Below are 24,309 nucleotides of genomic sequence, written 5' to 3' on the forward strand. Positions count from 1 at the left end.
TAGTGTACAATCAATAAAATAATAATGTATTTCAAATATCCATAAAGAAAAGAGGTAAACAATTAGGTTTAGGGTAAATAACAGTTAAATATTAAACCCAAAATCAATACAGTAGTAGGAAACTTTACAGTCAACTTAAATAATTTACTTTCGCCATCTAAAGTACGCATCACATCTATATGAACCAGGTGTAATAACATTTTTCCAAAGAACATAGTTTTATTTGAATGAGCTTCTCACAGAAGGTGCTACATTCTAAAACTATTTTCTCTCCTGGTTTTTATTACTGTGACAGTTTATGTCATTTGAAAGACGCTCTTAAAGAATCTCTTAAAAATCTATCAACCTAAAAAATTATGTTTTACTCTTATATTGAATCGTATGGAGTAGTATGGTTGTCTTCGCATTATTCCACCCTCTATGATAACAAGAAGGGAACTAAGCCTTCAAACACACTTAGGCCTGTCAATTTGACATCCTTACCTTCTTTGTTGAACATTAAGAGGGTGAATCGTTTCACAGAAATACTTCTTTTTTCTACTAATTCTTGTTGAAATTTTATTTTTTATTCAATTGTATTATGTTTATAAATTCAAGTAATGGAAAAATTATATATTTTTTACCATAACTTTGTGTAACTTATGTATAACTTGGTATCCAATCCCAAATAATTGGGAAATTAAGTACATACTGTATAGTAAAAGGTAAAAATAAGCTATGGAGTAAACATTTTTCTAACAGATTTTAAATTTGAAATATATAGGCATGGTTTGGTGTTGCCACAAAGTATTTTTTACAGATTTTAATGGAAAATTCTGCATTAATCTGCTAAATAACATAAACCCACTCACCAAAAATTAACTTCAAACAAAAAATTATATATCATTCTGTAAAGTTGTGGCTAATAAGAAGTCATAGTTATTTTAAGTCAACAAATTCATGAGAACAATGTTATTATGTTTGCTGTTTTGCAATCATCCTCCAAAATTGATTCTGTCGTTTTAGTTTAGTTTGATTCCCTTTTCATCTTGTGTGGCTGTGGGCTGATATTGATTCTGTGTGGTTGTATCTCTGATTGCTTTCCTGATCAACTCTTGTGGTCACCAATGTTTGATTTTTTGATCAACTTACCAGCCCTTGCCTAATGTTGTGATTGATTCTGCGTAGTTGGGTCTCCGGTTGATTCCCTGATTGATTCTTGTGGTCATTTGCTTATGGTAGTAGTGTTGGACAGATTTGTAATTACTTTTTCCCTGTTTCAGAGCGGTAGCAGCATATTTGAGGGCTCTTAACCTTAGCCCTAACAATGCTGTTGTCCACGGCAACTTGGCCTGCGTCTACTATGAACAGGGGTGAGTGTCGAATCTCTTTAAAATAATTTATTAAATTCCATGTTGATGGCCCCTGGATTACTTTATATGACTATAATAATGGTACAATACCTCGTCAAGTAGTCCAAATGATGATTGAGGTTAGCAACCTACATGTTTTGCCGTAAATACGGCATCGTCAGGGTTACAAAAACGAAGACATCGATGTCACACGCACACAATAAATACACGGATACGAACATTTAATTACGGAAAGACAAAGTAAACATTTAATTGACATTGATAGGCCTATCACACGCACACGACACGGACGGTCCCGGCGCAGGTAGTAGACTGCAGTGTCAGACTCCTTCCTCGTTGTTGTCTATGTTATCAGTAGGACAAAGGTCAGGTGGCCGGTTATTTTGGTGAATTAGCACATTGAAAATAGAGTGTGACTGGAACTGCAGTTTTTCGTTGAGGATATGTCCACTGGCAGTGTTGTCGTGGTACAATTTGTAAATTTCAAACTCCTCTAACGTGTTTAGTTTACTACCTTTACTGCATTTATGTAGCACCTCAAGACCGTCAGCAATCTCACTCATGTTATGGTTTAGGTCGATTAAATGCTGGGCAAACGCTGAATTTTGTTTGATTAAACGTGGTTTGGGCCTGTGTTCGTTGTAGCGAGTAGCGAACCCACGACCTGTTTGCCCAACATATTGGCTCGGACAATCTTGGCATTTAATTTTGTAAAAACCTGTCATTTCCATTTTATCTCTTGATCGGTCAATTTGTGACAGGGTGTTACGAGTACGGTTTGTGGTTTTGAATGTTAATTCGATTCCCTGCCTACGAAGCTCTTTGGATAGGCAATTTTGTAGTCTGTGGGAATATTCAATACATACGTACTTCTTACGTTCGTCCTTTTGTTTGACCTCTCTATTATGGTGTTTGATTATAAGTCTGTCTACAAGCCCGCTATTATAGCCGTTGGATATGGCTATATGTTTGATGATATTGTATTCATTATTGTAATTTGTAGGACTTAAGGGGACCGTTAAAAGTCTGTGTACCATAGAGCTGTATGCTGCAATTTTTTGAGAATGCGGATGATATGAGGTTGCGTGAATGGTCTGAACTGAAAAAGTGGGTTTCCTGTAACTAAAATATAAACTTAATAACTAAAATTAACAATAAATTTGATTATAAAATCTACAGGAAACCCACTTTTTCAGTTCAGACCATTCACGCAACCTCGTTAGAGGAGTTTGAAATTTACAAATTGTACCACGACAACACTGCCAGTGGACATATCCTCAACGAAAAACTGCAGTTCCAGTCACACTCTATTTTCAATGTGCTAATTCACCAAAATAACCGGCCACCTGACCTTTGTCCTACTGATAACATAGACAACAACGAGGAAGGAGTCTGACACTGCAGTCTACTACCTGCGCCGGGACCGTCCGTGTCGTGTGCGTGTGATAGGCCTATCAATGTCAATTAAATGTTTACTTTGTCTTTCCGTAATTAAATGTTCGTATCCATGTATTTATTGTGTGCGTGTGACATCGATGTCTTCGTTTTTGTTAGGGATGGTCAAGTCTCGAAATTTCGAGAAATTTTCGGGAAATTTTAAATCTCGTTACACGAGACGAGATTTCTTTTTGGCCGAGATTTTTATCGAGACGAGAATAAAAAAAAAAAAAAAAATTATAAACGCCTGCAGAAAGTCAATGCAATACCCGCGATACAGGAGGTGTTGTAGTTGCGTTTCCTTTGCGAAGGCGTTCTTATTTAATTAATTCTTTAAATGTAAATATTACTTTAATTTAGGGATGGTCAAGTCTCGAAATTTCGGGAAATTTTCTGGAAATTTTAAATCTTGTTACACGAGACAAGATTTCTTTTTGGCCGAGATTTTTATCGAGACGAGAAAAAAAAAAAAAAAAAAAATTAAAAACGCCTGCAGAAAGTCAATGCAATACCCGCAATACAGGAGCGTGTTGTAGTTGCGTTTCCTTTGCGAAGGCTTTCTTATATAAGTAATTCTTTAAATGTAAATATTACTTTAATTATTTTAATAATAATATTACTTTAATAACATTTGAGAAGTTTTATTAAGTGTAAGCAGTGTGAGGAGTGTTTTATTACTATAAAAAGTCAAAACAAGTAACTATTTTATAAAAATTAATATTGCTTTTATTTTATGATTTATTTTATTTTAGGATAAGTTGAACTCTATCCTAACTGATATCACTATGTTTCCTAATCGTAGGCATTTTTAATAAGTTAGGCGTGATTAATAAACAATGTTATGCTGATGTTTTTTAATAAAAGATTGTAAATATTCTTGCCTATTATCATTATTTTTGTATTTAAACAGTCATCTAACAATGTTACAAAATCAGGTAAAAATTTTGAACGTGCATTTCCCGTTGCGTATGAGAAGGGAAATCCCGTCTCGATCTCGTCTCGAAATTTTATGAGAAATAAAAAATCTCGTCTCGTCTCGAACTAAAAATCCAATCTCGTCCATCCCTACTTTAATTATTTTAATAATAATACTTTAATAACATTTGAGAAGTTTTGTTAAGTGTAAGCAGTGTGAGGAATGTTTTATTACTATAAAAAGTCAAAACAAGTACGATACCTAACTATTTTATAAAAATTAATATTGCTTTTATTTTATGTTAGGATAAGTTGAACTCTATCCTAACTGATATCACTATGTTTCCTAATCGTAGGCATTTTTAATAAGTTAGGCGCGATTAATAAAAAAATTTTATGCTGATGTTTTTTAATAAAAGATTGTAAATATTCTTGCCTATTATCATTATTTTTGTATTTAAACAGTCATCGAACAATGTTACAAAATCAGGTAAAAATTTTGAACGTGCATTTCCCGTTGTGTATGAGAAGGGAAATCCCGTCTCGATCTCGTCTCCAAATTTTATGAGAAATAAAAAATCTTGTCTCATCTCGTCTCGAACTAAAAATCCAATCTCGTCCATCCCTAGTTTTTGTAACCCTGACGATGCCGTATTTACGGCGAAACATGTAGGTTGCTAACCTCAATCATCATTTGGACTACTTGACGAGGTATTGTACCATTATTATAGTAAAATAATTTAACTTTTACCTGTTCGTGTGTTTGTCAATTTCACCATGTTTCCTTTTAAAATGTATTTTTGTGGAAATTAAATAAAAGGATCTCTTAATCTACTAATACTTCAAACATGTACGGTAAAACCTTAACTCTTATGGAGATTTTTTAAAGTGACTTATTATCAAGGTTGACTTCTTGTTGAGGTTTGCAACAAGCATGTGATTGAGGGCGACAAAATCAAGATTATTTATAAATGATAGTTGTTATCAAGAATAACTAGTTATTGAGGTTTTTGAACTTAACTGTTTACTTACAAGATGGTTAATACAGACAAAAGATGTTAAATGGTGATTGATTTTTGTTAAACATTCCAATCATCATCAGGCCCATTAATCAATGCTTATATAATATTACAGTCTGTAGCCTATATCGTAGAGTGGCACACGGCCCACCGGCTGCCTGGGTTGGTCCTTTTCTCCCCTCGGCCCTCGCAGCCGTTTCCTTGAAGAGTCACCAACTAGCACCTCTAATACAATTACTATTTTACTCTTTCTCCTGATATCTCCATATAAATATAATATTAGTAAAGTGCCAAAAAATCTAAAATAAATTAGCTAACTTAATATCTCATCTTGTCATGATTGAATCTTTTTAATCAAAAGTACAGCTTTTGTAACAGTTGTAATCAATTTATCGTTATGGTAACATTTTTTTACCTTGGTGGTTAATGACTGGAACACCCTAATGACCGGAGCTGCTTTTGCTTCATTAGAGGTTTTAATGAGTTTTGAGTTATTAAAGATCAGCAGGACGTTTACACAGAGTTTTAAATGAGTTAACATTTTCAGAGTTAGTGTTTCTTTTGTTGAACACATCCATAAAATGTCACTGTTTGAATCTAAGACTTTGATAATGTAGAATATTAGATAAAGAGTAATGTCTATACTCTGTCTAGGCTCTGAAATTATTTTAACCTTAAATCTTACATGTCTTAAAAAAAGCTCATTGTATGAAATATCTCAGTCCCAAAACTAAAGTTGCGGTTATTTTACTCAGAGCCGTTTGGCGGGCAGATTACCTGCCACAGGTAACTTGCAATACACTAGAGGCAGGTTACCTGCCACAGGTAACTTGCAATACACTAGAGGCAGGTTACCTGCCCGGCAAACTTCCTGCTCACTGGCCTCCTGTAAATGCGGCCTTAGTGATATTACTAACATTAGTATTTTTGTTTTGTTGCCTTCTTAAGTGTGCTACCATATTTCTTTTCTTTTCCTGTTATAGCTTTGAAATACTGAAGATTGAAGAAGTTACTCATGAAACATACTCTTTGCTCGAGGAAATTTGGTTGTCTTATCTTGTGATTCTATAAATATCCAAATAACTTTTATGTATTTAAACTGTTGAATCATTGCCATATTTGGTATAGTTATTGTTCTAATTAAACATTTGTAGTTAAAGTAGTAATACGTTCCCCTAACAAATGGCTATTTGTGTAATCGTAAGTCTCATCAGTGTTTCTATCAGGCTAAGCACACCATTACCTTGAATAATGATCAAAGTGGCTAGTCTGACGGTGTTGTGTTGATTTGCATACTAATACACCATAAAGAGATTTCATCTTTGCCAAAACGGTTCCATTTGTCTCAGTAAGACTCATTTTCTTATGAACAATTTTCTTGGCTTTATCAAATTATTTAATAAAATTGAGTTGAATTTGCTTATTTTAAAATTATTAATTGGTTAATCTATGTGATATGATTAATTTGATAATAAAACATGTTAGTGGAGAAGCCTAATTTACAAGTTTTACATGATCTCAACAATTAATTGTGTCTGGTAAATTCAGAAAAAGGAAAAAAGGTGTGTTTTGTTTTTAGTAGTATTCTCTTTTGGTGAATTTCCCTTTTAGGAAATAAGCTATTGCTGTAGGTCTCATGATAAGACCTAGACTCGGGACCGATCTACTTTTTTGTTTCGATGTCCCTTGAGGCCAAAATCCACGTCATCCTTAGTAGTGGATGACCTGGATTTTGGCTTATGTTAAACCATGGTCATATCCATCAGGGTATAAAGTTTATCCACTTAATTTTGTCAAACTATTAACACACTTAGAACATGAACTAATAAAATATGAAAACACAAAAAATAACTCGACAAATAGCCCAAGACATATTAACCTTTAAATATGGTCAACAATAACGTTTCACGGCGGTATGGCATTGCACTTACAATCTATAATTAATTGTGTGTATTGACATTTGATGAATCAAAACTAATTTCTAGTTGTTTTTTTAAGCTGTACTAAAACTTTAAGATTTGCGTAGCTTCAAATCTCTTATTAATTTCCAAAGGGTTATGACCTCTTAGATGTAATTTAAGTATCATGTTGTTCTAACTTTGATTAGTTTATTTGTTTGTTTAGTCTCATCGATCTCGCCATCGATACATATCGCAGAGCCATCGAGTTGCAGCCAAATTTCCCCGATGCCTACTGTAATTTGGCAAACGCCCTTAAGGAGAAAGGACAGGTGAGCTAGCAACAAAAACAGTTTTTTAGAGTGCCATGACGCTTGGATTGTCACAAGTGGTTGTGATAACAATAATACTTTTACCACATCTGAATTGTAAGGTTCTTCAAAAATGGCCATATGCAACGGCCAAAGAGGCCATTACACCATATTTGTGTGATATGGGTTTTCTCTGAAGACCAAAATTGTTTTATAAATTTGTTCTACTGTGTGAACTGGGCAGGAAAATCAGGTAGGCTACCTTCCTTTTCAGCCTAGTAATATTAGTTCATTTTTTATATTTGAAACTGTATTTAGTATTGGATAAATAAAACAGTCAATAAATATTCTAAATAATAGTGATCTATTGGCCAGACTTTATTAGGCTTACTCCATGTCTAGTAAAAAATGTTGATCTTCAGATCTCTGGCCAAAATCAAGTTGCTTCGGAATGGATTGATTAGAAATCGATGTTATTGTTACCACTACAATTGTTTTTTACAATATCGTTCATTATTTCTCGTAATCAAAATTAAATTGTAGATTTCTCCTGCATTTGCAATTTTGTTGTAAGCTCCCTTTGCAGTCCCGATGGAATTATGAACGTCTCTTGAAATCACCTCCAAATCTTGAAAATCTTAACTAATCAAGACAAATTTGGCGATTTTAATCAAAGCATCTTCACAGGCACTTTCTGCAAATGCAAGAATAAAACCTTAGCACGGCTTGAAAAAATCAAGCTGCTTACACATATTCCAGTAAATAACAGATTACATTTCATCTAATCCACAAATATCCCTTATTTCCTTCCCTTGAATTTGTGGTCAGATTCCTTTATTAATTACCAGACCAATAATAAATGCTCTGTCTACATTTTTCTGCAACAAAAAGACGAGTGATATTATCTTTTGCATGAAAAAAGTTTTCAAATTCAATCCACATGTACATTTGAATTTATGCAGTGGGTGGATGAAGAAATAATTGATTTATTTGGCTTTGTTAAGTCGGGTGGTTAAAGTAATGAATCATTAATTTGGTAACGTTTCAGGTGGTGGAGGCAGAAGAATGCTACAACACTGCTCTGCGGCTGTGTCCATCACACGCAGACTCCCTCAACAACCTGGCCAACATCAAAAGGGAGCAAGGCTACATCGAGGAAGCCACAAGACTCTACCTCAAGGCTCTGGAGGTAAAGACCACTATTGTAGCTGATCAAATCAAACCATTTATTGTCATGTTAACTTGTTGACAACGACATTTTTTATTTATTTATTTTCATAATTTTTCTTAAGTTGGGCTTAGTTCTTTGAAGTCTTTTATCATATATGTATTTCAATGCGGTTTTTTTCATTTTTAAAATAAAAGCTAAAAAGAGAAATCTGTGTTCTCAGACCTCCTCTGTGAATAAATATTTTTGATTCTGATTCTGATTTTGAATTCAATCAAATCAAATCAAATCAAATCAAATCAAATATGCTTTATTCATAAAGTACAGTGTAGTACATTGAATGGTGTCAACTAAATCTATCTTAAATTAATAATTTACAGATTTGCATATCTTGGATCATTATCTATATAAAAAACCAAGAATCAGGAAATGGAAATAATCAAAACTGAATCAATTATGTACTAACGCTAAGAGGGGAGGTGGAAAAATACTCTTCCAGGGAATAGAATGCTTTCTCTACTAAATATAGTTTTAGCTTTCTCATGAAATTCTTCCTGCTTTGTTCATTTCTGATTTCATTAGGAAGATGCTTAAAAAATTTTAATCCTATATAGGATGGTTTTTTTTCATAGAATTTTAATTTATGTTTACTTGAAATAAGGAATTTTTTATGCCGAGTGTTGTTTGGGTGATAATTTGTCTCAGAGGTGCTCAAGCAGTTTTTTACTAGAATAATTGTGTCGTAAATATATTGGCCATGTACCGTTAAAATTTTCAGTTCTTTGAATTTGTTTTTGGTTGTTTCATTGTGTTCTAATTTCAAAATTATTCTTATTGCTATTTTTTGAAGTTTAAGTATCCTATCCAAATTTGCTATTGTAGTTGAACCATAAAGGCACAAACCATAGGATAAATGCGAATGGACATTAGCATAATATATGTTTTTTAATGTTTTATGGTTACAAAAATAAGACATTCTAGAGAGTGAATATAGTCCTGAACATAATTTTGAAAGGAGTTTATCAACATGTTCATCCCAGTTTAAATTTTGGTCCACAGTTAGACCTAGAAACTGTGTACTGTGTTTATGTTCAATTTCTTCTGCATTATACATGATATTTGGTTTAATTAACTTTTTATTTTGATTTGTTTTAAAAGTTAAAAAATTAGTTTTTTTAGGATTAAGCTTCAATTTATTTTGCTCTAGAAAGTTTCCAATGTTTGCCAATTCAACAAAACTTAAAATTTCAACTTGTTGCACTGACTCAGCCGATACTTTGAGATTTGTATCGTCTGCATAAAAACAAAGATTGTTCTGAGGTAAACATGAGAGTGCACCACTAGCATCATTTATATAACATAAAAACAACAGGGGGCCAAGGATTGACCCCTGGGGTACACCACATTTAACCCTTTCAGTTTCAGAAGAAAATGCTGTAATTCTGTTATCATGATTATGTGTGATTTCTACAAACTGACAACGATTATTTAGGTATGACTGAAACCATTTTATTGATTTTTTTGTAACCCCTAAAATGAGTAATTTATCTATCAGTTTGGTGTGGTTGACACTATCAAATGCCTTAGTTAGGTCCATGAAAATTCCAATTGTGAACTCCCCTTTATCAACCGATTCAATTATAGATTCTATGAATGACACTGCTGCTGTAATTACAGATTTTCCAGGCCTAAATCCATGCTGAGTATTGTTTAATAGTTTAAATTCTTCTAAATAATTTAATAACTGACAGTTAACAATTTTTTCATAAATTTTTGATATTACTGGTAGGAGAGAAATAGGACGGTAATTTGACACAGTTTCTAGGTTGTCTTTCTTATAAATTGGTATTATTTTAGATTTTTTTAATTGATTTGGAAAAATTCCTGATACAAAAGATGAATTTATTAAATGACTTAAAATATGGCTCAGGCATTTTTTGGCATGCTTTATAACTTTAATAGGGACATCATCGTGTCCAACAGAATGTTTGTTTTTTAAAGAGTTAATTACTTTTTCCACCTCCCCCGCATCAATAAATTTAAAATCAAAACCTCTTTTAATACATTGCTCATTTTTAGGGGTGTGCGATGCATCGAAAATGCATCGAAATTTCGATTCGATTCGATTCGATGCATCGAATCGCGATTCGATTCAGTGGTGGTCAAAAAACGATTCGATTCACGAGGGAGTCAGTATCCATATACGAAAAACGCCTGCAGAAAGTCAATGCAATACCCGCAATACAGGAGCGCGTTGCTGTTGCGTTTGCTTTACGAAGGCGTTCTTATTTAATACATTCTTTGCATTAAATATAGCTTTAATTGTTTTATATTTTTTTGTTTTGACATTGCAAATGATTAGAGGTTTGTTTTTTGTCTTGATGTAAGCAGTGTGTGAAATATTTTACTACTGTGAACCTAGCCAAAACAAGGTAGGTTACTCCAAAATCCTTTTAAAAATAAGTCTGAAAAATTGTTACTTAATACTTAACTAGTAAGATTAATGTTATAGACTGATTCATTTGGTATTTTTGTTAGGTGTCTGCCGGTCCCCGTCCCCGAATTTTTGTTGGGGCAAAAGAAAAAAAAAAGAATAATTTATTTCCAAAGAAACACTCTTATATTATTATATCTATTATTACAGAGGAATTAAAATGTTCAAATGAGAATTAAAAATTAAGTTGGCTCACGACCTTTAAGAATAATGACACAACAGAGCAATTGCCGCACTGCCACTAGCCAGAGCCAGGTCTAGTCGTCTACTGATAAGAGTAACAAGACAAAAGCCGTGACGCAACACTAACAGTGCAAAGAAAACAAAGTCAAAAGAATAGAAAGACTATTTATCCAGACATACTAGTATAATCATTTATTGTTTATTCAATACCTAATTAAAAATATATTTTATTATTTTACATAATAAATTATAAACAAAAGAAATATCTGATATAGTGAACAGATCTGTATCTTGGTTAGATGGGGTTAAAAAAATATATTTCTAAGATCCAATACAATATTTACAACTCACAAATTACATTGAATTAATTTCTTTGAAAATAATCTCTAACAGTTTTGTGTTTTTTAATAAAGAAATATATTTCTTTGTCTCTACTTCCTTGTTTCATCACTTGCATTTTGTCAGCAATTGAAGCAACTGGGTAGCAACCGGGTGGTGTAAGAGGGGAGGGGGAGGGTCTATGACCTTGAATTCACACATCGTTGCCCGGGCCTGGCTGGTGAGACCGATTCATTGTTTTTGTTGACATACTACGGTACTACCCTTCCTTAAGAGAAAAAGGCCCTGCTGTTCCAAAAACATTGAGGGTAGTTTAAAAACATTGACCTGTGTTGCCAAGGGCACTAGGCTAGAAGATAGCATTTAACTTTCTTGTCTCTTGATTTAATATTATTTTAATCTTCTATATATTATTTAAGAGTTACTTTTCGGGTACCTAATTAGTTGTGATATTGTTTGGCTTTATTTTATGGATTTTTAATTCTTTTCATTCATTAGCTATCAAAATCAGTTGTTTTAGGATTTTAATCTCTTGCAGTAGGTCTATACTACTGTATGACATGATATGCATTTTTTAGTCCTTATTAATTATACCATAAACAATGTTTGTATGTTATTTACTGTTTTTGAGTTTTATAGGAAATTAGTTTACACAATATCTTTTCTTCAATGAGTTCTCCACTTGACATGTTGCTTCTAGCCTATTACTATTTTAGGCCCTATAAAAATAATGCCTAAGTAAAGCTGTAGGCCTACTGATGCCAATAATAATTCTTTATTTATGATGATGTAACAAATAATGTAAGTGTGAGGTTATTATACTAAGGAGGTTAGGAGGCAGGGAATGAATGATACATATTGCATGGTGGAAACATATTATTTTTATTTTCTTCTTGCTTGCAGTCCTGAAGCCGGTCCACAGGCCCTAAACTTGTGATATGTAAATTTATTTCTTAATGGTCTTTTTATATTAAGTTCCATTCAAATTTGTTGTAATTTAGCTACCGGCACCTATTTAGTTATTTAAACAGTTATTAAAATGAGAATGAATGTCTTGATAAAAAAAATATTTTCTTCTTTCTTGCAGTTGAGCCAATTCAAGTAAAAATTATGAAATAGGCAAGTAAAGCAGCTCACTGGTATTTCCAGCAGTTATTCTAATACATATGATTGAAAATAAATATTTTTTCACCTAAAATTCATATGTTAAGTATGAAATAGGCCTAATACCACATCAACAAAAATTTGTATTACACAAATGTGATACATTTTAATTATTGTTAACCCACTCAATTGACAATTATGAATAGAAAAATACCGTATTGCTTCGAATCGAGTTGCATCGAATCGAATCGAAAATCTTTTGAATCGAATCGTTGCTTCGAATCGAAAATTTTTTGCTGCTTCGCACACCCCTACTCATTTTCAATAAGACTTTGATTTTCAATCTTGCTCTCACATTGGTTGCCACTGACATCCTGATCAACATTAGTAAAATAATTGTTGAACATGTTGGCAATAGTTCTAGGATCACTTAAGCTACAATTTCCCTCTTTCAAAGTAATATTTTTATTTTTTGTTCCATTTCCTTTCCCAACTTCAGAATTTATAATCTGCCATACTGTTTTTTGTATATTGGCTGATTTCTTTATATTATTTTCAAAATAATTTGTTTTAGCTCTGACTAATTTTGCCCTATATTTCAGTTTGTTTTGTTTTAACTCGTATTTCAAGGCAGGATTTTTGTTCCTACGAAGTTTTAAGGCCAATTGTAGTAGTTCTTTTTTTTCATTTTTCAGGTCTTCTGAGATCCAATTTTTTTTGTGTTTCTTTTCAGTTACAGTAATTTTGGGAAACGAAATGTCAAAAAAGTGCTTAAATGTACTATAAAATTCATCATATTTTCTTTCAACAGGAGCCATGTAAACACTCTCCCAAATCTCAGTTTCCAAGAGGTTTTTAAATAAATTCAAATTTTGAATATTGAAGTTACGAGTTGTACGTTTTATAGTTGATTGAACCTCTTTTGTATTATTTAGGTTTTTATTTTTTATAAGGAGCAATTGCCCATCATGATCTGATAGACAAGTTACAATTCCCTCAACAGTCACTTTGCAATCATGACAGTTTTTAATTATAAAGTTATCAATTGCTGATTCAGATTCCTCAGTAACTCTGGTTGGGAAATTGACCAGATACCTCATTTTATGAACTTTTAGTGTTCTTTTTAGTAATTTATGATTAGGGTTATTTTTTAAAACATCAATATTTATATCCCCTCCCAAAATTATATTAACAAACTTTTTGGAAAAGTGGGAAATTAACATGCTCAATCTATCTAAAAATATTTCACAATCCGAGCTAGGTGACCTATACAGTAGAACCCCTCATATCCGGCCACCACGGGACCAAGCCCCTGGCCGGATAGCGATTTGGCCGGATAAACCAACCAACTATGAAAATGAAAATAATTCATACCGTACCTAATAATATTTAATCAATACATGCTGTCAAAAGTATCATTTAAGTCTATTCTAGGATTATTTTTAGAAGAATTAACATGTTCGTACAAATAAAAAAAATTATTTATTTGTAGGTTAAAGTTGTAAACGAATGAAAATACGAGAATTAAGATTTCAGGTAACAAAAACTATTAAATAATGTAAGTAAATTACAATAAATCGGCAATGAAATTTTTAGGACCTAAATAGTAAATACATTTCTACTCAACTTTCTTATCTATTTTGTGAAATAAATACAAAGGATTAATTTCCCAATCCCCATTTGTAATTAATCAACCAACTGTTTAGAGGTTAGGCCTAGCTCAACTGAGTTTAGTGACACAGTAAAATGTATTTAAACAAACAGATAAATAGTTTAGCTCAGACAAGTCGCAAAGACTAGTGCTTGCATCTAAACGTCTGTAAGCTTTGAGAAAAACATTTTGATATTGGCTTCCTGGAAGTGGCCGGATAAACAGAGGACCGGTAAAACCAAGGCCGGATATCAGGGGTTCTACTGTACACTCCAATTGCCAAAATTTTAAATCCGTCAATTATATAGCTACAGGCACAAAATTCGAATTGCTTATCTTGAAGTAAACTACCAGACAACCAATTTGGAACATCCACCCGCTTCCACTTTAAACCCTTCAGGGAAAGCATAACGACGCCACCCTTGAAACATGTTTTTCTACAATAAAAATTGTTTACATCATAATCTTGTATATTGAGTCTGTTAATTTCATTTTCCTTCATATCGTGTTCTGTTAAGATTACAATATGAGGAGTTAATTCATTTATAGTCACTAATAAAGGTTCGATCCTTGATGGTAAGTGCTGAATATTTTGATGGAATATTTTTATTACATTTTTTTCTGGTTGTACGTTTTTGTTGAGATTATTATTACTGATGGGTTTAAAGTGGGAGCGGGAGTCGCCATTACAAATCATGTTGCTATCACTTGTATTGGAGTTTCCAATAAAAAACCAGAGCCACTATCACTCACAACCCCAGAGAGAATCTGCCCCCCATCACTTGACACAGGCGCAGGCCGCTGCAGCTGATCTGGATCTGGTGTAACAGGGGGTGCTTGTAGAGGGGGGAAGTCCACCATTGAGCCAATTGTGACATCATGACCAGAACCAACAGCAGCAAGGGGTGATTGGCAATTAGTAGTCTCTTGAGATTGCAGAGTTGTAGGATTCTTGGACATTGTCGCTGGCTGCTTCATCCTATCATCCACTGGAGTTGGCTCTATTGAGCCCAGATTGCTGGTTGAAGTTGTATGATCATCATACAACTTCAACCAGCAATCTGGGTGTGAATAGTGTTCAGGGAATGTGATAGAGTAGAGGTTGTTGCCATTATACAAGGACCTGGGAAAGAAACAGATTGAGTGTTTATATTTATCCATTTATAAAGCTCTTCTCGTATACTATTTTTAAATTCCTGGTAGCTCAATCCATTTTGCAAAGTTCTACTTGATTCTTCATCCTGTATTATTACTGTAACTGGCTTCCCAGTGATACGATGCAATTTTACTAAGTTTTTCACAAAATTTTGAACACTAATATTATCCCTGACACACCCCATGGGTGAACACACAAGTCTCTTGTATTTCCTTAGCTTGAAATCATCTATTAATTTACTGAAGGCTGTGTTGTAATCAGTTGTCTTTGGTTTACCATTGTATGTTGCCTTGGTTACAACACCATACACTGCTGCTCCGTTTTCATGTTCTTGTAGTGTTAAGTACTTATTAAGTAGATTGGCGGTCCTTGGTCTACCAAACGCTTTTCGGAAAGAAACAGCAACACCAGCTGTCATATTTCTAGGACTGCTTAGATCACCAGAAATACAATGAGAGAACGCTACATTCCTGTTGCTCTTAAGACCATCCACAATGTCACTCATATTGGATTCCATTACTTCTATTCTGTCTTGATTTTTTAAGAGAATATTAGCCTTTCTGTTAGTAATCAACCACCGAGATAAAGCATTTAAAATTTTATGAGCCACAACATTTTTTCCCTCGTTATTTAAGTGCAGGCCATGTGATGTAAAATGCTTTCTCCTCAATGTGTTTAACTCAATCAAATAGACATTACTCATTCTTTGTACGGTTTCGATTATATAACTGTTTGCAAGTTTTAATTCTTGATTAACTGTATCTTTTAGTGCTATGTCATATCTGATAGGTATAGTGGTCATAAATGTGGGTCTTGTAGCACTTAAAATGGTAAGTTTCTTTTCTAAGTTCTGATAGATGTCCTTGAAGTTACGATTTAGACTATCGTTGCTGCCTCCGAGGATTATAACGGGACTAGAATCATGTGTTATTGATGCTGAATCAACAACCTGAGTCAGAGTGGTGTTCGCTCTGATATATCCAAAAACCTGAACTTTCTGATTACTTAAAGTTTCTAGCTTGATTGGTAAGTTTGCTCCTTGACTGTCTGAGCAGAATGTAACCTTTAAGTCTGAAAGAACATTCTTGTTTGGTCTATTAGAGTTGAATCTCAAACCAGCGGTTTTTTCTTTTTTGTGAACATTTTTAGGGGCATTATTTAATTTATTCTCATTTATACAGCCAGGTGGCGAAAATGTATCTTTGCTTCCTGGCAAGTTGTCCAAAACTGAATATTTGTTAACATGAGTAACGTTGATGTTTGGTAATGTGTGAGTTCTTTTTTCACTTTTTTGGCCACTGTTTGGTTTATTGTTTTTCCTTCGCCGAACCGATGACCATTCATCACAAATCAAGCTAGGTGAAGTTTTTGACAAATTTCCAACTGTGGATGTTCCATTGCTCATCTGTGCTGATGATTTGTGATTATCACCTACATTTTTAGTTAATGCTCTATAATTATTCTTCCCATGCTGAGATTCTGTGTCAATCCCAGGAAACCGTTTAAGCATTGACCTCAAAACATCAAGTTTGATTTTTGTATGCTGTTGGTTGTAGCAGAGATATGCCAACAGTGAGCGTTTGACTATGCTGTCCATTTCGTTGAACTCTAGGTTTACTATGCTCTTCTCAATGAGTGGCTCCAATTCACCCTGTTCAATAGCAGTAATGAGGCAATCCACCATTAATAATACATACACCCCACAATCATCACCATTTGGTTGCTGAGGGCTCTTGACAACTTTAAAATCTGGAGTTTTCTGAGAACCAGTGCACTTAGCAAGTCTTTGATACAATTCCTTAGCATGCTGTAAACTTGTTTCTCCCAATGAGTCAAAATAATAAAATATGTTGTTTTTCTTTGTATAGAACAGAAGACTCCAGTGTGTACCAGCAACACTTAACACTGGGTCTGCATTGTTCACTGGTGCAAATATATAAGATTTTTCCTGTAACAATAGCGGGTTTGTATAGGAGTCATAGTTTTCAAGGCACTTAATCGCTTGACAAATGGAGGGGCTAATTAAACAGGTATTAGAGCTAGCAATTTTTTTATCCGTTAGAGTACTAAAATACATTTCTATGGCTTCATCTCCTAACCAGCCATGGCTTAGGCAGGGTGTCTAGTAGTCGGGAAAATCGGGAAAGTCGGGAATTAGTATTGAATTTCAAAATGGTCTTGAAAGTCGGGATTTAGTCTTAAATTTGATTTCAAAGTCGGGAATTTTCATGATTTTGCCACGATCGTCGTCTTGCGTTTACGTAACCGCAAAAGACAATGATGATGTCTACACGTCCTCGGGAAATGTTCACGATTTTGCTGCGATAGTGGACGACGACGATGACGTTTCCTCAGAGATGACGATGACGTTTCCGTGACAGCGGGAGACGACGATGACGTTTCCGTGACCGCGGGAGACGACGATGACGTTTCCGTGACCGCGGGAGACGACGATGATATCTGCTCGGCCGCGGGAAATGTTCATGATTTTGCTGCGATAGTGGACGACGACGATGACGTTTCCTCAGAGATGACGATGACGTTTCTGTGACAGCGGGAGACTACGATGACGTTTCCGTGACAGCGGCAGACTACGATGACGTTTCCGTGACCGCGGGAGACGACGATGATATCTGCTCGGCCGCGGGAAATGTTCATGATTTTGTCACGATCGCGGGAGACGACGATGACGTTTCCGTTCAGGGAGACGACGATGATATCTGCTCGGCCGCGAGAAATGTTCATGATTTTGTCACGATCGCAGACGAAGACGATGACGTTTCCATGACCGTGGGAGATGACGTTGACGTTTCCGTGACCGCGGGAGATGACGTTGACGTTTCCGTGACCGCGGGAGACGACGATGATGTCTACACGGCCGCGGGAAATGTTCATGATTTTTCCGTGATCGCGGACGATGACGATAACATTTCCCTGACCGCGGGAGATGACGGTGATGTCTAAACAGCCGCGGGAAATATTCATGATTTTGCCGCGATCGCAGGACGACGACGATGACGTTTCCGTGACCGCAGGAGATGACGATGACGTTTCCATGACAGCGGGAGACGACGATGATGTCTACACGGCCGCGGGAAATGTTCATGATTTTTCCGTGATCGCGGACGATGACGATAACATTTCCGTGACCGTGGGAGATGACAGTGATGTCTAAACAGTCGCGGGAAATGTTCATGATTTTGCCGCGATCGTGGACGACGACGATGACGTTTCCGTGACCGCGGGAGATGACGATGACGTTTCCGTGACCGCGGGAGACGACGATGATGTCTACACGGCCGCGGGAAATGTTCATGATTTTGCCGTGATAGCGGACGATGACCATAACATTTCCGTGACCGCGGTGGGATGACGGTGATGTCTAAACAGCCGCGGGAAATGTTCATGATTTTACCGCGATCGTGGACGACGACGATGACGTTTCCGTGACCGCGGTAGATGACGATGACATTTCCGTGACCGCGGGAGATGACGGTGATGTCTAAACAGCCGCGGGAAATGTTCATGATTTTGTCACGATCGCGGACGACGACGATGATGTTTCCGTGACCGCGGGAGACGACGATGATATCTACACGGCCGCGGGTAATGTTCATGATTTTGTCACGATCGCGGACGACGACGATTCCGTTTCCGTTACCGTGGGAGATGACGATGACGTTTCCATGACCGCGGGAGACGACGATGATGTCTACACGGCCGCGGGAAATGTTCATGATTTTGTCGTGATCGCGGACGATGACGATAACATTTCCGTGACCGCGGGAGATGACGGTTATGTCATTGATGTCTACAAGGCCGCGAGAAATGTTCATGATTTTGCCGTGATCGCGGACGACGGCGATCACGTTTCTGTAACCGCTGCAGTCAATGATGATGTCTAAACGTATGGTACGTGGAAGATTTCATGATATAAAAAAAAAAAAATTTGCTAGTTAGAATTTTTTATTGCTGCATTATTTCTTTACTTTAAAACACCACATTATCTTAATACTACTTTATGACAAAGACAGGGGTTGGTGTAGTATTATTCAGAAAATTTGGTTAAGCTATAAAAATTGGTATCGGTATCAAGAATCGAGAATCGATACATTTTGGTATCAACACGCACTAATTGTTGAAAAAACTAGTCTTGAAAAATTTGGAATTAGTCTTGAAAAGTCTGGAATTAGTCTTGAATTTTATAATGGAAATAAGCTAGACACCCTGCTTAGGGTTGAATGAATTATACTAAAATCAGTTTGCGTGGTTGAGGTGGTTTTATTACTCAACGTTAATTGGGGTATAGTGCATTGAGTCTCAGCATGGACATAATCTTTCGTACAGTAAGCAGTTGAGACTCTTGGTGAGGGTGTCACAGGTTCACATTGTACAGAAGAATCTCTCATTTGAGGCTTAACAGTTTCATGTAAATCAGGAATAGGGAAGATCTCCTTTGTAAATTCCATTAGTCTTGTGTCGGATTCAATTGAGTGGTCAAGCACACACTGGAGCTGTTTTCCAAGAGTTACATTATGCTCCTTTAGCTTTCTATTTTTTTCTTCCAGCTCTGATAATAATGATGGTGTTAATTCTTGCGAATCAATGGATGAAGTGGAAGAATAGTCTGGTGGAATAGGTGTGTTCAGAGGAGACAGATTACCTAACTGAGGTGTAGATGACTGTAAGGAACAATTTTCACTTAGTATTTGGACAGGTGACTCCTGAATTGAGGCTTTAGGAGATAATAATGACCTCATAGTGACCGGGTGGGGGCCAGAATGCTTGTTATTGGTGACAGTAATAAAGGATTTATTTGCGTCAGTCTTTATCGTAGCATTACAATTTCTTCCCAGACATCTCCATGTGATTTCGCCACTCTTAGCCACATAATTTTGTCTAAATTTGTGATTATTGTGAATAATATTGGGTTTACCACTCTTTGTTTGTTCTATTTGAAAATCCATTATTTGAAAATCCATAAGTGCTTTAAGAAACAAATGAACTGGCTAGTGAGTCTTCTATTAGAAGAAAAAATAAAATACTAATATGAAATACTAAGAAAAACAAAATAAAATAAGTGACACCTGGTCAAAACAAAGGTTGTAAACAAGCTGATAACAGTAGTTGACAGATTGCATGGATAGCTACTATGACTCAAGTGAGCCTGGTTATCTTGGGTGCAAGGGTCAGGACTCCTTATCGCTGGACCGGCTGTCTGTGTTCTGAGAAATAATCTTGCAATTCCAGGAAAAAGTTTTGTTAAATCTTCAATTTACTCTTTAAATATTTTAAAATAGTAACTTCTACTCACATACTTTTATACCCAGAAATAAACTTAACACTTTGGTATAAAACTTATCTCAAACAAACTATAAAAAACCACTTTTTTATGGAAAAAATTGAAGAGCACACTTGCACCTGTACAATCACTCAGGGGTCTTCCCCCACTACTTTTACTAATGTAAAACTGAAACAAAAAAGGTGCTGTGTGCAATCACAAATAAAAGAAACTTCCATCTAAGTTGGACACCATTTATTTATGGTGGGCACTGCACTCAAATTTCGCCATACATTAGCAAGCTTAATATGGATTGCACGTGTACGAAATTCGTACCCACACATAGAAAGACACCTGAACGTTCTTAGCCTTAGCTAACTGAACCACCATGTCACCTTTGGTCGAACGGGTCGATTGCGAGTATAAGCACTCAACGACGATAGTGCTTGTAGGTTAGATTCGTTGTACTACTTGCGGCCTTTGGATTAGTAGGACTATCTCACGGCAAAATGCGGTAAAGCTCTCAAGTCTTTGTCAATGGGTTGGATAATTTATAACTCCTCAGATTATTGAAATACGAAAACTGTACATTAGACTTAATTCTTCAAGAAAAAACAGGGCTTGAAGAGAAGAAGAATCCTGTAGCTTTTTAGATTGTTGTAATCTGGACTTAATTTTTATAGGAAGAACAACATCATCCAGGCCTTGAACAGTTTAATTACTCAGGTGAAAACAACATGTGAACCAAATGTCTGAGCTGACTCGTAAAAGAACAGGACCATATCGACGAGGTCACTATTCAAATAGAATTTCTGTTCTTCAGAGGATTGCATTAGTTGTAACAAATGAATCTAATCTAGGGTTTGAATTAATTCAGAATTATTGATGCAAGTGTATGATTGTAGGTGTTCCCGGAGTTTGCGGCGGCCCACAGCAACTTGGCGTCCGTCCTGCAACAGCAAGGGAAACTCAACGAGGCTCTGATGCACTACAAGGAGGCCATCCGCATACAGCCGACCTTTGCGGATGCCTACAGGTCAGTACATAACCTACAGCTAAACATTCACTTTTGGTTACTAAAGTAGATATCCCTGCTATATAAACCAGTTGTAGCTTATTTTTAATAAAAAATAACATGTAGTTGAATGAGCTACTCTAGTACTTCAGTTAAAACTCTATTTCTGCTCTGTTTTTTGTTACTGAAATTGTCTATGTGGCTTGAAAGATAATGGTTTACATTAGGTTGTTCTATCGGTTTGGTTTTTTAATCAGTTTGTGTATTCAGAAATCACTAATATACATCAGCACATTCTGTTGAGGGCTCAACTCAACTGAGTCTAAAACTGGGGACAATTCAATATGGGCATGGTATGTCTAGTTCTACTAACAGTCAAAAATTAATCCAGGGACCTAAGCTGCCTTCTCACATCGTTGCTCATGGTGTCGTTCTATGAATCAGTCAATAATGTCTGTATTTTGATACTTATGTATTTCTTAAGGAAATTACAAATAAGTGTATATAGTCCGACTTGATATTTTTCCTTGGCAATGAAAATATGTTCTTTTAAAATCCATTTTATAACACCACAAACAAGGGATGATAAATTATGTCTGTTTGTCAGGTTGATAAATTTCCTATCAATATTGGTGCTACCTAAAACTCCAATGTGTGACAAGGATTTCATCTTGTTGGAAAGTGAAAATAGCAATGAGGCAGGCTAGAACCATATCAAAAAGACAAACACTATACAGATTGACTGAGGACAAAGTTCATTTCTATATTTAAAAGTTTTTCCTGTGCTGCAGCTGCAAGATAGTCATAGTCAATACACATTTGTAAAAAATAAAGTCTGAATCTTTAGTGCAACAGTTGAGATGACATGTTTTTTTCCTTGCAGCAACATGGGGAACACATTGAAGGAGATGCAGGACATACAAGGAGCTTTGCAATGCTACACACGGGCCATACAGATCAACCCTGCGTTCGCTGATGCTCATAGCAACCTCGCCTCCATCCACAAGGTAACATGATACGTCATACACAAAGTTGCTCAAAACATAGCAGACTTACTAAGTAATTGGTAACAGAGTGAGTGAAAATTTGAGTGCAATAAATTGTGTACTATTGACTTTTGGATACTGAAGTATACATTTTATTAAAAAAGAAACAGTTGAATTAGCAACTCACAGAGTGCGCTGCAGTCTATTGTCTTGCTTCGTTTTTGTTACTAAGATAGGCGATGTGATAAAAAAAATTTGCTAAAGATCAGGGTGTCTAGTAGTCGGGAAAATCGGGAAAGTCGGGAATTAGTCGGGTAGACGACGACGATGACGTTTCCGTGACCGCGGGAGACGACGATGATGTCTACACGGCCGCGGGAAATGTACATGATTTTGCCGTGATCGCGGACGACTACGATAACGTTTCCGTGACCGCGGGAGATGACGATGATGTCTAAACAGCCGCGGGAAATGTTCATAATTTTGCCGCGATCGCGGACGACGACGATGACGTTTCTATGACCGCGGGAGATGACGATGACGTTCCCGTGACCGCGGGAGACGACGAGAAATGTTCATGATTGTGCCGCGATCGCGGACGATGGCGATGACGTTTCTGAGACTGCGGGAGACGACGATGATGTCATTGATGTCTACAAGGCCGCAGGAAATGTCCATGATTTTGCTGTGTTCAAGGACGACGGCGATCACGTTTCTGTAACCGCTGCAGTCAATGATGATGTCTAAACGTACAGTACGCGGAAGATTTCATGATAAAAAAAAACCAAATTTGCTAGTTAGAATTTTGTATTGCTGCATTATTTCTTTACTTGAAAACACCACATTATCATAATAATACTTTATGACAAAGACAGGGGTTGGTGTAGTATTTTTAGAAAACTTGGTTAAGCTATCAAAATTTGGTATAGGTATCAAGAATTGAGAATCGATACATTTTGGTATCAACACCCACTAATTGTTGAAAAAACTAGTCTTGAAAAATCTGGAATGAGTCTTGAAAAGTCTGGAATTAGTCTTGAATTTTATAATGGAAATAAACTAGACACCCTGAAAGATGTTCTTTCACTTTATTGTGGTGTAAAATACCTGCATCTATGCACGATGTGTTGCGATATGGCAACTAGTTTCGACTCATATACTAGTAATCCTCAGGCCAGTACTACGATCTTCATTCTTCCATCATCTTTCTTCATTTGATTGTTGTCAATTGATAAAAGAAACAGACAAACATGAACATGAACCTTTAGGTAACAAAAAAGGAATTGTAATGATAATGGTGCAAAACATGACGGGATCTAGAAGAAGTGTGTCTATACTCGACCACCTGATCACGTTTTGTCCCGCATCGTTCAGTTCTTTTATTTTTGGTTACCGGTACTTAAATTTTTGTCTTTTGTGTACATGTGTGTGTCTTATATATTTTTAATTGGCTTGTATGTTAGGAAACTAATTGTCATACCGCAACACATTAAATCACATAGATGCAGGTATTTTAAACCAAATGATAATGTTTAAATGTGATCAGGAGGCTAAAATGTTATAATAAATGTAATGATCTTTTATTTTGGCTTGTTTAAATAGTTAGGTAGTTTAAAATGAATATTTAATTTTCAATGGCGTACTCTTTTAGTGGCTTAATTCTACTGTTTTTTGTCCTTTGACTACTTTAAATTGGAAATGAAATGTTGAGTTCATCCATAGTCAAAGACAGTACATGATATTTTTAACAAGAGATTATTAAGGATGTTTAATTTATGTCGTAAATATTTGAAAAGCAATATTGAGATTTTATTTTAACTAAGGTTTTAGTTTTACATATCGCTGAGGTTGATGATTTATTCCTGAAACTTAATGGAAAAGTCTCTGATTAGGAACTTTTTGGAGGGATGAGTTGTAGTAATTTACAACTGTGAAGAATAATTCACTCGATACTAACAATTAATTTAATTTCTGATTCAGTGTTTAAGAAGATTGGGTAG

The 24,309-nt window shown here is 35.6% G+C and overlaps 1 protein-coding gene across 2 annotated transcripts in view; it reads left to right on the forward strand.

Moving 5' to 3' along the window:
* LOC128995885 (UDP-N-acetylglucosamine--peptide N-acetylglucosaminyltransferase 110 kDa subunit-like) overlaps window positions 1-24,309 on the forward strand; it is a 124,543-nt gene that overhangs the window by 85,941 nt on the left and 14,293 nt on the right. For both annotated transcript variants that reach the window (XM_054420918.1, XM_054420919.1), the window contains 5 exons: window positions 1,263-1,352; window positions 6,848-6,953; window positions 7,981-8,121; window positions 21,214-21,344; window positions 22,207-22,330. In XM_054420918.1, coding sequence (XP_054276893.1) covers window positions 1,263-1,352; window positions 6,848-6,953; window positions 7,981-8,121; window positions 21,214-21,344; window positions 22,207-22,330 — 592 coding nt within the window. The remainder of the gene's footprint in view (window positions 1-1,262; window positions 1,353-6,847; window positions 6,954-7,980; window positions 8,122-21,213; window positions 21,345-22,206; window positions 22,331-24,309) is intronic.

Source organism: Macrosteles quadrilineatus, unplaced genomic scaffold (assembly GCF_028750875.1).
Source record: "Macrosteles quadrilineatus isolate MER2022 unplaced genomic scaffold, UCM_ALF_1.0 Scaffold_5__1_contigs__length_97177068, whole genome shotgun sequence".
Taxonomy (NCBI): domain Eukaryota; kingdom Metazoa; phylum Arthropoda; class Insecta; order Hemiptera; family Cicadellidae; genus Macrosteles; species Macrosteles quadrilineatus.